At 28.0% G+C, this 15,115-nt stretch overlaps 1 protein-coding gene across 7 annotated transcripts in view; it reads right to left on the bottom strand.

The window, feature by feature from the left end:
* Nucleotides 1–15,115, bottom strand: part of RhoGAP19D (Rho GTPase activating protein at 19D) — a 302,970-nt gene that overhangs the window by 21,412 nt on the left and 266,443 nt on the right. For 5 of the 7 annotated variants that reach the window (XM_075300612.1, XM_075300615.1, XM_075300613.1 and 2 more), the window contains 2 exons: nt 7,549–8,271; nt 4,118–4,608 (listed from right to left, as the gene is read on the bottom strand). In XM_075300612.1, coding sequence (XP_075156727.1) covers nt 4,118–4,608; nt 7,549–8,271 — 1,214 coding nt within the window. Of the gene's footprint in view, nt 1–4,117; nt 4,609–7,548; nt 8,272–12,843; nt 13,056–15,115 lie in introns of those variants that run through there. The other 2 variants (XM_075300617.1, XM_075300614.1) reach the window with 2 other exon arrangements.

The raw sequence follows: 15,115 nt of genomic DNA, 5'->3' as shown, positions 1-15,115 counted from the left end.
TCACGACAGTTTCGTGGCTCACGAAAATTCTTGTAATTCACGAAATTTCTCGTGACTCACGACCACGGTTGCCACAGTTGCTAGAATTCTACCAAAAATGGTAGATTTTTTACCCTTTGGTAGATTTTCCAAAATATTCCTCACCAACTAAGAGGTACGTCATATTTCTACTGAAATAAACTTTTGTGAAAATTTTCTATAGACCATTGTTGTTGTTTTTTTTTTATCTCAGCTTAAAACCATGCATTGACTAAACTACAAGTGTAGCTTAATCAACAGAGGAAAAGAATGTTTATCATTTATTTATTTTATTATTTATTATAACATTTTGTGACAAAATTTTCTATAGAAATAACAATTTGACAACATTTTCTATAGAAATAAAATTTTGAAAAAATTTCCATAACAATAAAATTTTGACAAAATTTTCTATAGAAATAAAAATTTGAAAAAAATCCATAGAAATAAAATATTGACGAAATTTTGTATAGAAAAAATTTTGAAAAATTTGAAAAAAAATCCATAGAAAAAAATTAGACAAAATTTTCTATAGAACTGAAATTTTGACAAAATTTTCTATAGAAATGAAAATTTGAAAAGAAAAATCCATAGAAATAAAATTTTGACATTTTCCATAGACACACAATTTTGAAAAAAAAAATCTATAGAGCATTTTCTATATAACTAAAATTTTGACAAATTTTCTATAGAAATAAAATTTAAAAAAAAATCCATAGAAATAAAATTTTGACAAAATTTTCTATAGAAATAAAATTTTGACAAAATTTTCTATATAAATAAAATTTAAAAAAAAATTTTCTATAGAACAGAAATTTTGACAAAATTTTCTATAGAAATGAAATTTTGAAGAAAAATTCCATAGAAAAAAAATTTGACAAAATTTTGTATAGAAATGAAATTTTAACAACATTTTCTATGCAAATGGGAGCCACCGTGGTGCAATGGTTAGCATGCCCGCCTTGCATACATAAGTTCGTGGGTTCGATTCCTGCTTCGACCGAACACCAAAAGTTTTTCAGCGGTGGATTACCCACCTCAGTAATGCTGGTGACATTTCTGAGGGTTTCAAAGCTTCTCTAAGTGGTTTCACTGCAATGTGGAAAGCCGTTCGGACTCGGCTATAAAAAGGAGGTCCCTTGTCATTGAGCTTAACATGGAATCGGGCAGCACTCAGTGATAAGAGAGAAGTTCACCACTGTGGTATCACAATGGACTGAATAGTCTAAGTGAGCCTGATACATCGGGCTGCCACCTAACCTAACCTAACCTATGCAAATGAAATTTTGACTAAATTTCTTATAGAAATGAAATTTTGACAAAATTTCCTATAGGGACAAAGTTTCCTAAAGAAATTAAATTTTGATAAAATTTTCTATAGAAATAAAATTTTGACAAAATTTTCTATAGAAATAAAATTTTGACAAAATTTTCTATAGAAATAAAATTTTGACATAATCTTCTATAGAAATACAATTTTGACATAATCTTCTATAGAAATACAATTTTGATTAAATTTTCTATAGAAATAAAATTTTAACAAAATTTTCTATATAAATCAAATGTTGACAAAATTTTCTATAGAAATAAAGTTTAAAAAAAATTTCTATAGAACAGAAATTTTGACAAAATTTTCTATAGAAATGAAATTTTGAAAAAAAAAATCCATAGAAAAAAATTTTTGACAACATTTTTATAGAAATAAAATTTTTTGAAAATGTTGACGAAATTTTGCATAGAAAAAAAGTTTGACAAAATTTTCTATAGATATAAAATTTTTACGAAATGTTCTATAGAAACACAATTTGAAAAAAAAAAAAACTATAGAACATTTTCTATATACATACAATTTTGACAAAAATTTCTATAGCAATAAAATTTTGATAAAATTTTCTATAGAAATAAAATTTTGACAAAATTTTCTATAGAAGCAAATTTTTGACAAAATTTTCTATAGAAATAACATTTCAACAAAATTTTCAATAGAAATAAATTTGTGACCAAATTTTCTATATAAATAAAATTTTGACCAAATTTTCTATAAATGTTAAATATCATTTTGACAAAATTTTTTATATAAATAAAATGTTGACAAAATTTTCTATATAAATAAAATTTTGACAAAATTTTCTATAGAAATAAAATTTTCTCTAGAAATAACATTTTGACAAATTTTCTATAGAAATAAAATTTTAACAAAATTTTTTTATAGAAATGAAAATTTGAAAAAAAAAAATTGAAAAAATGTTAACAAATTTTTCTATAGAAATAAAATATTAACGAAATTTTGCATAGAAAAAAAATTTTTTGACAAAAAAAATTGGACAAAATTTTCTATAGAACTGAAATTTTGACAAAATTTTCTATAGAAATGAAAATTTGAAAAAAAAAAAATTATAGAAATAAAATTTTGACGAAATTTTCCATAGAAACACAATTTAAAAAAAAAAATTATAGAGTATTTTCTATATGAATAAAATTTTGACAAAATTTTCTATAAGAATAAAATTTTGAAAAAAATTCTACGGAAATAAAATTTTGACAAAATTTTCTATAGAAATAAAATTTTGAATTTTTTTTATAGAAATAAAATTTTGACAAAATTTTCTATAGAAATAAAATTTTGACGAAATTTTCTATATATATGTATATACAAACGGTAATGGCTTCAATCCCAGTTTCGACCAAACACCAAAAAGTTTTTCAATGGTGCTGGCGAAATTTCTGAGTGTTTCAAAACTTTCCTACCGCACCGCAATGTGGAACGCCGTTTGGATTCGACTCTAAAAAGAAGGTCCCAGCATTCAGTGAACAAAGTTCCCCACTGTGCTAGCACAATGGACTGAATAGCCTAACTGAGCCTGATATCGGGCTGCAAACATTACCTAACCTAACCTCAATTCGTTAGACTTTGGCATCAAGGGCATTTTGGAGAGTAAGGTTGGCACTAAAAATACCAAAGTTTCGATCTTCTCAAGACGACCCTTTCCTGTGAATGGCTCAAAATCACCACAAAGCCACTTTCGTGCAGCCTGTAATGGCTCTGTTGGCCGTTTGAAGGCCATCAAAGGTAGCAAATTCGAAAAAATCTAAACTGATTTTAAAACTTGATGCTATTTCCGACATTTTTGCTTTACTTTGTTGCAAATTTATAGAGCGTCGATTTAAAGCTATAAAGATTCTACATCTTTGTTTCGTAATCAACACCAAAATCCTCAAGGGTAGATAAAATCTTTGGATTGGATTTGAAATCTTGTTTTTGAGCTTAAATGGCACCATAATGATGAGAAATTGGATACACTCAAAAAACAGTGAACCCACCATGAAACAAAAATTTAAGTTAATTTTAGAAAAAAAATAGATTTATTTTAGAAAATTTTAACTAAACTGTATTAGAAATACAGATGTCACGCCGATTTCATAAAAATAAGTAAATAATTTTCGACAAATTGTTAGACAATTCATTTTTTTAACTTGTTAAAGAAAATTTTGTAGTTTAAAAGACAAAATTGGAGTTAAAAATTGCAAGAATGTCTTTAGTGCCATACGAATTTCATGATGGGCACATTATTGGTAAAATTTACAAATTTTAAGAAAGTCTGAACAAAACGTAATAATTCCATGAACTAAAATAGAATTAAAACGGCTTTAGTAAAATATAGGGTTCACTTTTTTTTGAGTGTATGCATTTGATATTTGCATAAAAAATATTTTTTGTTTTCAATCACGAAATTAATTGATCCAATTAATTTTTAATGTCTTCAATTACAGAAATGATAGTATCGATTAAAAAATTAATTGATCCAATTGACACAATTTTTTTTTCTGATTCAATCACGAAATTAATTGATACAATTAATTTTTTAATAGAATTGTCTTCAATCACAGAAATGATTAAAAAATTAAAAAATAATTGACAGTCAATTCAAAACTTAATTGATACTATTAATTTTTGTGATTAATGTTTGTTTCAATTAAAAAAATTATTGAATCAATTAAATTTTTAATTGAATATTTTTCAAAACTCAAGACTTTAATTGGAAAATTTTTCTTGAAAGTGTTTTCTGTGTATGGATGGTATTAGAAGGATTTTACTTACTGCCACTGCTGGAATTGGTATTGGAATTACTCTGATGATCGATTGTTGAATTCGCCAGGCTAGCTTTATAGATTTCCATGCGGCTAAAACGTTGACCATCGACTACAGATGTTGATGTTGCTGCTGCTGGATTTACTATTGAGGATAGATTTGCTGAGGATGGGGTTGTTGCAGTTGAAACTGTCATCTTTGGCGCCGTTGTTGCTGTTTGTTGATGATGTTGTTGTTGTTGATGGTGTAGCGGATATGTAAGATGCGGATGCTGTTGATGTTGTTGTTGCTGCACCTGCATTTGATGCAATGGATGATGGTGCAGTGAATCATATAAAACACTTGGCTTTTTCATAATAGCATTGCCCGCAGCAGATGCTGCAGCTGCTGCCGCCGCTGCCGTTGTTGCTGTTTGTGTCTCAATGGCATTTGTGTTGATGGACAAAGGCTTGAAAGGATCAAAACCTCGGGCTAAATGTGAAACCAATTTGCTTTCAAATCTAAAAGAAAGACATGGAGAGAGAAAGAGTGAGGGATAGATAGTCAGAGAAAGGGGAGAGTTGTAATAAAGGCATTTAAGCTCTAACAAACTAACTAACGTGCGAACGATCGATGTGAACCCCATTCATTTATACCATATATGCCAGGGATGGAAAATGCAGTACTATAGTACTTTTTCAATACTTTTTCATCCTGGTCAGTACCGTAGTACCCCCGCGCATGATTTAGTAACTTTTCTGTATACCGTTTTGGGCCGATATAAGATTTATGGAACAATAGTTTTGACAAAATATTTTAATATATGAAAGTCTTTAACAAACTTATTTGATAAAGGTCTTTGAAAATTTGGCAAAACAGACCAGTTCATGCGGGAAGAAAATCTAGATTTTGTTAAAGCCAGTGTCAAAAATAAGATTTTCTGACTTTTAAGAATGTTTTGTTCGGAGAAAGCATGTGATTCTATATTACGCTTCCACACGAACACTTTTTAGATAAGAATTTATCGATCAACTTTTTTCTTTTGAACATTTTTTTCAATTTTTTTCTATAGAAAATGTTGTCAAAATTTTATTTCTATAGAAAATTTTGTTAAATTTTTTTTTGTCAACATTTTATTTCCATAGAAAATTTTGTCAAAATTCTATTTCTATAGAAAATTTTGTCAAAATTCTATTTCTATAGATAATTTTGTTAAAATTTTATTTCTATAGAAAATTTTGTCAACATTTTACTTCTATAAAAAATTTTCTTAAAATTGTAGTTCTATAGAAGACTTTGTTAAAATTTTATTTCTATAGAAAATTTTGTCAACTTTTTACTTCTATAAAAAATTTTGTTAAAATTTTATTTCTATAGAAAATTTTGTAAACATTTTATTTCTATAGAAAATTTTGTCAACATTTTACTTCTATAGAAAATTTTGTCAAAATTTTATTTCTATAGAAAATTTTGTCAACATTTTAGTTCTATAGAAAATTTTGTCAAAATTTTATTTCTATAGAAAATTTTGTCAACATTTTATTTCTATAGAAAATTTTGTCAACATTTTATTTCTATAGGAAATGTTGTCAAAATTTTTATTTTATAGAAAATTTTGTTAAAATTTTATTTCTATAGAAAATTTTGTCAATATTTTATTTTTAATTATCCATAGAAAATTTATGAAGTCCCATAAATTCTACCAATCTACAAAACAGTAAAAAAATACCATTTTTGGTAGAATTCTTCCAACTGTGGTAAGCGGATATAAAACTAAATCCATTATCAAAAATAAGATTTTCTGAATTTTAAGAATGTTTTGGTCGGAGAAAGCTGTGATTCTATATTACGCTTCCACACGAACACTTTTTAGATAAGAATTTATCGATCAACTTTTTTCTTTTGAAAAATTTTCCAAATTTTTTTCTATAGAAAATGTTGTCAAAATTTTATTTCTATAGAAAATTTTGTCAACATTTTATTTCTGTAGAAAATTTTGTTAAAATTTATTTTTTTATTTATTTAATTTATTTTGTCAAAATTCTATTTCATAAAAAATTTTCTTAAAATTTTATTTCTATAGAAAATTTTGTCAAAATTCTATTTCCATAGAAAAATTTTCTTTCTATAGAAAATTTTGTCAATATTTTATTTTTAATTATCTATAGAAAATTTATGAAGACCCATGAATTCTACCAATCTACAAAACAGTAAAAAATACAATTTTTGGTAGAATTCTTCCAACTGTGGTAAGTGGTTATAAAACTAAATCCAGTGTCAAAAATAAGATTTTCTGAATTTTAAGAATGATTTTGTCGGAGAAAGCATGTGATTCTATATTACGCTTCCACACGAACACTTTTTAGATAAGAATTTATCGATCAATTTTTCAATTTTTTTATAGAAAATATTGTCAGCATTTTATTTCTATAGAAAATTTTGTCAACATTTTATTTCTATAGAAAATGTTGTCAATATTTTTGTTCTATAGAAAATGTTGTCAAAATTTTATTTCTACGGAAATTTGTTGTCAAAATTTTATTTCTATAGAAAATGTTGTCAATATTTTAGTTATATAGACAATTTTGTCAAAATTTTATTTCTATAGAAAATGTTGTCAAAATTTTATTTCTTAGAGAATTTTGTTATAATTTTATTTCTATAGAAAATTTTGTTAAAATTTTATTTCTATAGAAAAATGTTGTTAAAATTTTATTTCTGTAGAAATTTTTCTTAAAATTTTAGTTCTATAGAAGATTTTGTCAAAATTTGATTTCTATAGAAATTTTGTCAAAATTTTATTTCTATAGAAAATTTTGTCAAAATGTTATTTCTATAGAAAATATTGTTTCTATACAAAATTTTGTCAACAACTTATTTTTATTGACCTATAGAAAATTTATGAAGTCCCATGAATTCTACCAATCTATAAAGCAGTAAAAAAATACCATTTTTGGTAGAATTCTTTCAACTGTGGCAAGCGGATATAAAACTAAAAAAAAAAAAATATTTTAATTGGGAGAGTTGACAAACAAAGTTTTATTTTCTTTAAAATTCATTCTAAGGGAGACAATAATCTTTTGTCGAAATGTAATAAAAAGTACTTTTTTCGCTCAAAAAAAAAAAAAAAAAAAAAAATACATTCTTTGTACTTCCTTAAAAATTGTATTTTCCTTCCCTGATATATGCCATAGCTAAGGCTAAGCTGCCATATCCACCACCACTGGAGGTGATAAGATATTCAATTGACAATATGAAATTGCTTTTCAAACTGGAGCCAGCAAACAGCAAAAAAGAGAAAGACTTAGCCAGTAAACTAATCAGTTCCAATCTCCTGCAGCAGTGTGAAACAATTACATGGTCATAGCCGAGAGTTATTTGCATATGGCTCGCCATGCTTGGAAAATTGAATGGAACCCAATCGCAACGTATTGGCAGCTTTAGCGGAGAGTCATACTTACACTTTGTTAGTGACACCAGTTTCCTGCAATGTTTCCATGAATTCATAATCCTTATGGTATTTATCACGCAATATTGAACTGCTGCCATTGGTGCTGTTATTACTGCTACCACCACTGGTGCTTAGTCTCTGCTGTTGTTGTTGTTGGTGATGATGGTGTTGTTGCTGCTGTTGTTGACCATATGAACTGCCTCCACCACCACCACCACCTCCAGTTGTACTGGAGCCTAAATTCGGTGCGTAATGCATATCACAGTTTGCTGTTAATAATTCTCTCGTACTCGACGCTGATGATGTGGCCGATAATGGCTGTTTAACTAATGTACGCACTTGTCCTCGTGCCACCGACGCTGCCGCTCCTGTTGTCGCATTGTTGGTATTCACAAAACTTAGGCTACCAACAACACATGCCGATGATGATCCTGCACCCACCGATGTCGATGATGTCGAGACCATAGACAATTGTGGACTACCTGATGGGGGTGTATGGGGAAAGAAATGTTGCTGTGGCTGCTGTTGTTGTTGCTGCTGGTGGTGTGATTGTTGATGCACATTTGGTAGCGGTGATTTCAGAAATTCCTCTTTTTGTTTTATGGATTCACGCAGGCGCACCATCAAATCGCTGGTATCCACAGCATTATTGAAAGCATATAAAGCGGCAGCATTTTGTTGCTGTTGCAATTGTTGTTGGCGGGTTAATACTGTAAGATTTGCTGGTGGAGAGCTGCAAGGAGAAGAGAAGAAAAAAAGGTTAGTTGTTATTATAATAAATAATGATTTTTAAAATTATTAAAAAGTATAATATTAACTTAAAATAAAAAAATATTGAAAAAAAAAGATTTTTAAAATTGCTAAAAAAATATTTATTATTTTTTGTGGATTTAACAAAAATTAATAATTTTCATTGCCCCGTTTGTCCGTCCATCCGTTTATTGTTATGCAAAATTTGTTTTGGTGGGAAGAGTGTTAAATATTATTAAAATAAAAAATATTAAAAATAAATAAGAAAAGTTTTTAAAACTATAAAAAAAATTCTACTTTAATTTTATTATTTTTTACAAATAATCATTTTCATAGTAAATATTATTCCGTTAGTCCGCTCGCCTATCTATTTCATCTTTTATTTACATAAATAAAAAAAGATTTTTAAAATTTTGTTATAAAATTACTTTAAATTTATTACTTATTTATTTTCAATAGAAGTTAATAATTTCCACAGTGGATTTAGTCCCGTTTGTTCGTCCGTCCATTTGTTATTGTTTGCAAGATTTATTTTGTGGAAAGATAGTCAATTATTATTTCAAAAATAAAGATTGAATAAAAAATATTTTTAAAGTGGCTAAAAAACTTATTATTATTTTACTTTAACTAATTATATTTTGGATATAACAAAAATAATCATTTTCATAGTAAATCTAATCCCGTTTGTCCGACCGTCTATCTTTTATTATTCGCAAGATTTGTTTTGGTGGGAAGAGTGTCAAATACTATTTAAATAAATAAAAAAAGATTGAAAAAAAAATACGAAAAATATGAAATATGAAAAAAAAATTGCAAGAAATATTACTTTTACTTTATTATTTTTACGTTTTTATTAAAAGTTAATACATAAACAAAAAATCTAATTCAATCACGAAATTAATTGTTCCAATTAATTATTTAATTCAAATGATTAAAAAGTTGTATAAATTATTTTTTTAATTAATATTTTAAAAATTTTCAAACATTGACTTAATTAGCTTAATGTTTCCATCTTGATTAAAAAGTTAATTGTATAAATTAATTTATTAATTGAAAAACGGGTTAACTTCAATCAACTTTTTAATTGGAAATATTTTGGTGATATTGAAAATAGTTTGGTAATTCCCATTGTAGATCGAGCCACCGTGGTGTAATGGTTAGCATGCCCGCCTTGCATACACAGGGTCGTGGGTTCATCAAACCGAGTTTCGACCAAATACCAAAAAGTTTCTCAGCGGTGGATTATTGTTTTTAGCATAGAAGACGCATTTCTCTGATGTCAAGTTGTTTTCCTTATTCAAAAATCGCTAAAGGCAAGAATTAGGTGTCACCCTTCGACTATATATCGAAATGTAACGTACGCTATATTAACTTCCTAACCCTCCCACACTGAAAAAAATATTTTCATGAGGCCAAAGATTTCTTGTCCTTAAAATACGAATATTTTGTTTAGCATAAAAGATGCACTACTCCGATATAAAGTTCTTTTCCTTGTTCAAAAGTCGATAAACTTTTCAATGAAGTCGTTTTTATCATTAAGTGATGTGACTTAAAACTGGATAAAACAGGTTGGCTGATAAATCCCCGGTCTAACTAAGAAAAACACATTTTTTTGCCAAAATTCGTTTTTATTATTCAACATAGTTCCCTTCAAGAACGATACAACGATTATAACGACCTTCCAATTTTTTGATACCATTTTGGTAGTACTCCTTCGGTTTTGCCTCAGAATAGGCCTCAGTTTCGGCGATCACCTCTTCATTGCAGCCAAATTTTTTCCCTGCGATCATCCTTTTGAGGTCTGAGAACAAGAAAAAGTCGCTGGGGCCAGATCTGGAGAATACGGTGGGTGGGGAAGCAATTCGAAGCCCAATTCATGAATTTTTGCTATCGTTCTCAATGACTTGTGGCACGGTGCGTTGTCTTGGTGGAACAACACTTTTTTCTTCTTCATATGGGGCCGTTTAGAGACGGTTCACCTGTCGCTGTCCACTCAGCCGACTGTCAATTGGACTCAGGAGTGTAGTGATAGAGCCATGTTTCATCCATTGTCACATATCGACGGAAAAACTCGGGCGTATGACGAGTTAACAGCTGCAGACACCGCTCAGAATCATCAACACGTTGTTGTTTTTGGTCAAATGTGAGCTCGGGCGGCACCCATTTTGTACAGAGCTTCGGCATATCCAAATATTGATGAATGATATTACCAACACGTTCCTTTGATATCTTTAAGGCCTCTGCTATCTCGATCAACTTCATTTTAAGGTCATTCAAAATCATTTTGTGGATTTTTTTTTATGTTTTCGTCGGTAACCACCTCTTTCGGGCGTCCACTGCGTTCACCGTCCTCCGTGCTCATTTCACCACGCTTGAATTTTGCATACCAATAAATTATTGTTGATTTCCCTGGGGCAGAGTCCGGAAACTCATTATCAAGCTAAGTTTTTGCTTCCACCGTATTTTTTCCCCTCAGAAGACAGTATTTTATAAAAACACGAAATTCCTTTTTTTCCATTTTTTCACAATAACAAAAGTTGCTTCACAAAAGACGCTCTATCTCATAAACTAATTGACTTACGAACGTCAAATTTTGACACGAATCATTTGAAGGTTGGTACTATATAAAAATAATATGCATTTAATACTAGCGATGCCACCTATGTGTCAGACCGGGGACTTATCAGCCAACCTGTTATTTACATGAAAGAAAATTCTGTTTGACTAAGGAAAACTTGGTTTTAAAAATTCTTTAAAATTAATTACATTTTCTTTAAGTTTGTTGGCTCTTTGTATCTTGATTACAAAGCATTCTTCACTAAAAAAATTATATGAAAGTTTACACAACCTAAATTATAGAATACGAAATTTACACAATATTAGGGAAAATTTTCTTTAACATTAAGAGATTTTAATTGAAAGAAATAATCTTTGCTTTAAGATTTGTTTACGCTAACTTGCTTTAAGATTTTTTTACGCTAACGAAATAAGCTATCGACTTGAAACTTGGACCACTTTTACATATAAACCGAACCCCAGAGATTTGTCATGCGGAGCCTCTTGGGGGAGCAAATTTTTTGTGTACGTTAGTTAAATGAGCTAAAAAACGGGGAAAAATTATACACAAAATAAGCATAAAGATTTCCTAAATTCGTACTTTTCACCATTTCTTTTCATTATTTCATTCATTATTATTTCTCATTATTTCTCGGCTTTCTTGCATACACAAGGTCGTGGGTTCGATGCTTGCTTCGACTGAACACCAAAAAGTTTTTTAGCGGTGGATTATCCCACCTCAGTAATGCTGGTGACATTTCTGAGTTTTCAAAGCTTTTCTAAGTGAATTCACTGCAATGTGGAACGCCGTTCGAACTCGGCTATAAAAAGGAGGTCCCTTGTCATTGAGCTTAACATGGAATCGGGCAGCACTCAGCATAAGAGAGAAGTTCACCAATGTGGTATCACAATGGACTGAATAGTCTAAGTGAGCCTGATACATCGGGCTGCCTCCTTACTTCTTTAAATTTGTAAAATTTACTACAAATGGGTGCATCGTGAACTTTGTATGCCATTCGTGCAATTTTGAACTCCAATTTTTTCCTTCAAACTAAAAAAATTTCTTTGAATTTGGTTGAAATCGATTCAGATTTAGATATAGCTCCCATATATATCTTTCGCCCGATATGCACTTATATGGACCCAGAAGCCAGAGTTTTATCCCGATTAGCTTGAAATTTTGCACAAGGAGTACAATTGGTAGTATAGTCAAGTGTGCAAAATTTGATTGAAATCTGTTCAGATTTAGATATAGCTTCCATATATATTTTTCGCCCGATATGGACTTATAGGGCCCCAGAAGCCAGAGTTTTGGCCCAATTTGGTTGAAATTTTGCACTAGGAGTACAATTAGTAATATAGTCATGTGTGCCAAATTTAATTGAAATCGGTTCAGATTTAGATATAGCTCCCATATATATGTTTTTTTCTGATTTCGACAAAAATGGTCAAAATACCAACATTTTCCTTGTTAAATCACCACTGCTTAGTCGAAAAGTTGTAAAAATGACTCTAATTTTCCAAAACTTCTAATACATATATACATCGAGCGATAAATCATAAATACACTTTTGCGAAGTTTCCTTAAAATAGCTTCAGATTTAAATGTTTCCCATATTTTTTTACTAAAATTAAGTTCCACCCTAGTGCATTAGACAATTACATTATTTTTTAAAAATCAATAAAGACTTTAATTGGAAAATTTTTTCGTGAAAATTTTTTCTGTATATCATTCTTATCAGATCAGATTCTTCAGGTCGAAAACCTATGTTGTTAACACCTATATTACCTGTTTCTTTTCATAATTCATTATGATTGTAAATATATAAATAAATAAATAAATAAAATCAGATTCTTATCAGATTCTCATCATATCCACTTAATATTCTTAAAAATAAATTTTAATTAATATACAATAATTTTTGATTTAATTATTAATTATGATTATGATGATAAAATATTAATTATAATGATGATAAAATATTAATTAATATCCCACCTTCGACATGGTGAATGACACATATGACAGAAACAATTCAAGATCGCATCTAGAGGACTCATACTTGAAGATGATGATGACTATTGCTGGTGCTGCCGCTTTTTCTATTATATCGTCAGAACAATTTTAATTAAAGCTTAGCTGAGCTAGTCTGGGCTAGCTAGCTAGCTAAAGGAAAATCGACTTGGTCGCGTTGATTATATTTCGTTTTGCACTAGTTATTTATGTATATGAGATATGGAACTTATTTTTTTGTATTTTTGTAAAATTTTCAGCATTATATACTTATTCGCTTTTTGCCACTTAATTTACGTTAATAAAATTCTACTGGCAAAAAATAAAACACAGCAAACTATACCACATGGAACAAACAACATATGTTAGTTATAGCAAAAAAACAAATGCTTATTGGAATACACCACCAGAAGGCACGCGACCAAATTGGATGGTTGATGGACTAGCTAGCTGGCTGGCTTACGGGATGGTGGAACTAACAAAAACAAATCACACATTTGCCTAAAAGCCACAGGCCAAAATTGTATGTAAATGACGATGGGGTCGAACACTCTATATGTCTGTCCTTCGGTCTGTGCTCATATTCATGGAACAAAAATAAAGTAACGATAATGCGCGCTAAAGACACATTTGGACACCGCAATAGTGTATCCCACTGCCACAATCCAAATCTAAATAGCCGTACATTTTATTTTAGCACTGAATAGTTTGGGAGTGGCTAGCTACTATCTTTTTGATTTACGGTTTTATTTTAAAAATATGTATTTCGTTTTTGATTTTTTTTTATCATTGCATATAAAAACGAAAGTGTGAATTTGTTGTAAAAATAAATTATATGAACTTTTCGTTTTTTTATATTGGTCAAACGGAAAGGATTTAACTTAATTGTAATATTACTTTATAAAATAGGATTTTGTTGAGAGAAACAAGCTTGTTGGTTACAACCACTAGAACTAAGAGGATTTCTATATAAAAAAAAATTTTGAAAAATTTTTTTATAGAAATAAAATTTTGACAAAATTTTCTATAGAATAAAATGTTGACAAAAGTTTTTATAGAAATAAAATGTTGACAACATTTTTTATAGAAATAAAATGTTGACAAAATTTTCTATAGAAATAAAATTTTCTGCAGAAATAAAATTTTGAAAAAATTTTCTATAGAAATAAGATGTTGACAAAATTTTCATTACAAATAAAATTTCGAGAAAATTTTCTATGGAAATAAAATTTTGACAAACTTTTCTATAGAAATAAAATTTTGACAAAACTTTCTATGGAAGTAAAATTTTGACAATATTTTCTATAGAAATAAAATTTTGACAATATTTTCTATAGAAATAAAATTTTGACAATATTTTCTATAGAAATAAAATTTTGACAAAATTTTCTATAGCAATAAAATTTTGACAAAATTTTCTATAGAAATAAAATTTTGGCAAAAATTTCTATAGAAATAAAATTTTGACAAAATTTTCTATAGAAATAAAATTTTGACAACATTTTCTATAGAAATCAAATTTTGACAAAATTTTCTATAGAAATACAGTTTTGACAAAATTTTCTATAGAAATAAAATTTTGACAAAATTTTCTATAGAAATAAAATTTTGACAAAATTTTCTATAGAAATAAAATTTTGACAAAATTTTCTATAGAAATAAAATTTTGACAAAATTTTCTATAGAAATAAAATTTTGACAAAATTTTCTATAGAAATAAAATTTTGACAAAATATAGTATAGAATTATAATTTTGAAAAAAAAATTTCTATAGAAATAAAATTTTGATAAAATTTTCTATGGAAATAAAATTTTGACAAAATTTTCTATAGAAATAAAATTTTGATAAAATTTTCTATAGAAATACAATTTTGATAAAATTTTCTATAGAAATAACATTTTAACAAAATTTTCTATAGAAATAAAATTTTGACAAAATTTTCTATAGAAATAAAATTTTGACAAAATTTTCTATAGAAATACAATTTTGACAAAAAATTTCTATAGAAATACAGTTTTGACAAAAATTTTCTATAGAAATAAAATTTTGACCAAATTTTCTATAGAAATAAAATTTTGACAGAATTTTCTATAAAAATAAAATTTTGACAAAATTTTCTATAGAAATCAAATTTTGACAAAATTTTCTATAGAAATACAGTTTTGACAAAATTTTCTATAGAAATAAAATTTTGACAAAATTTTCTATAGAAATAAAATTTTGACAAAATTTTCTATAGAAATAAAATTTTGACAA

Source organism: Haematobia irritans, chromosome 3 (assembly GCF_050003625.1).
Source record: "Haematobia irritans isolate KBUSLIRL chromosome 3, ASM5000362v1, whole genome shotgun sequence".
In the NCBI taxonomy this organism is placed as follows: domain Eukaryota; kingdom Metazoa; phylum Arthropoda; class Insecta; order Diptera; family Muscidae; genus Haematobia; species Haematobia irritans.
Note: the sequence above shows the minus strand (reverse complement) of the source record. Positions and strands in the feature narration are given on the sequence as shown.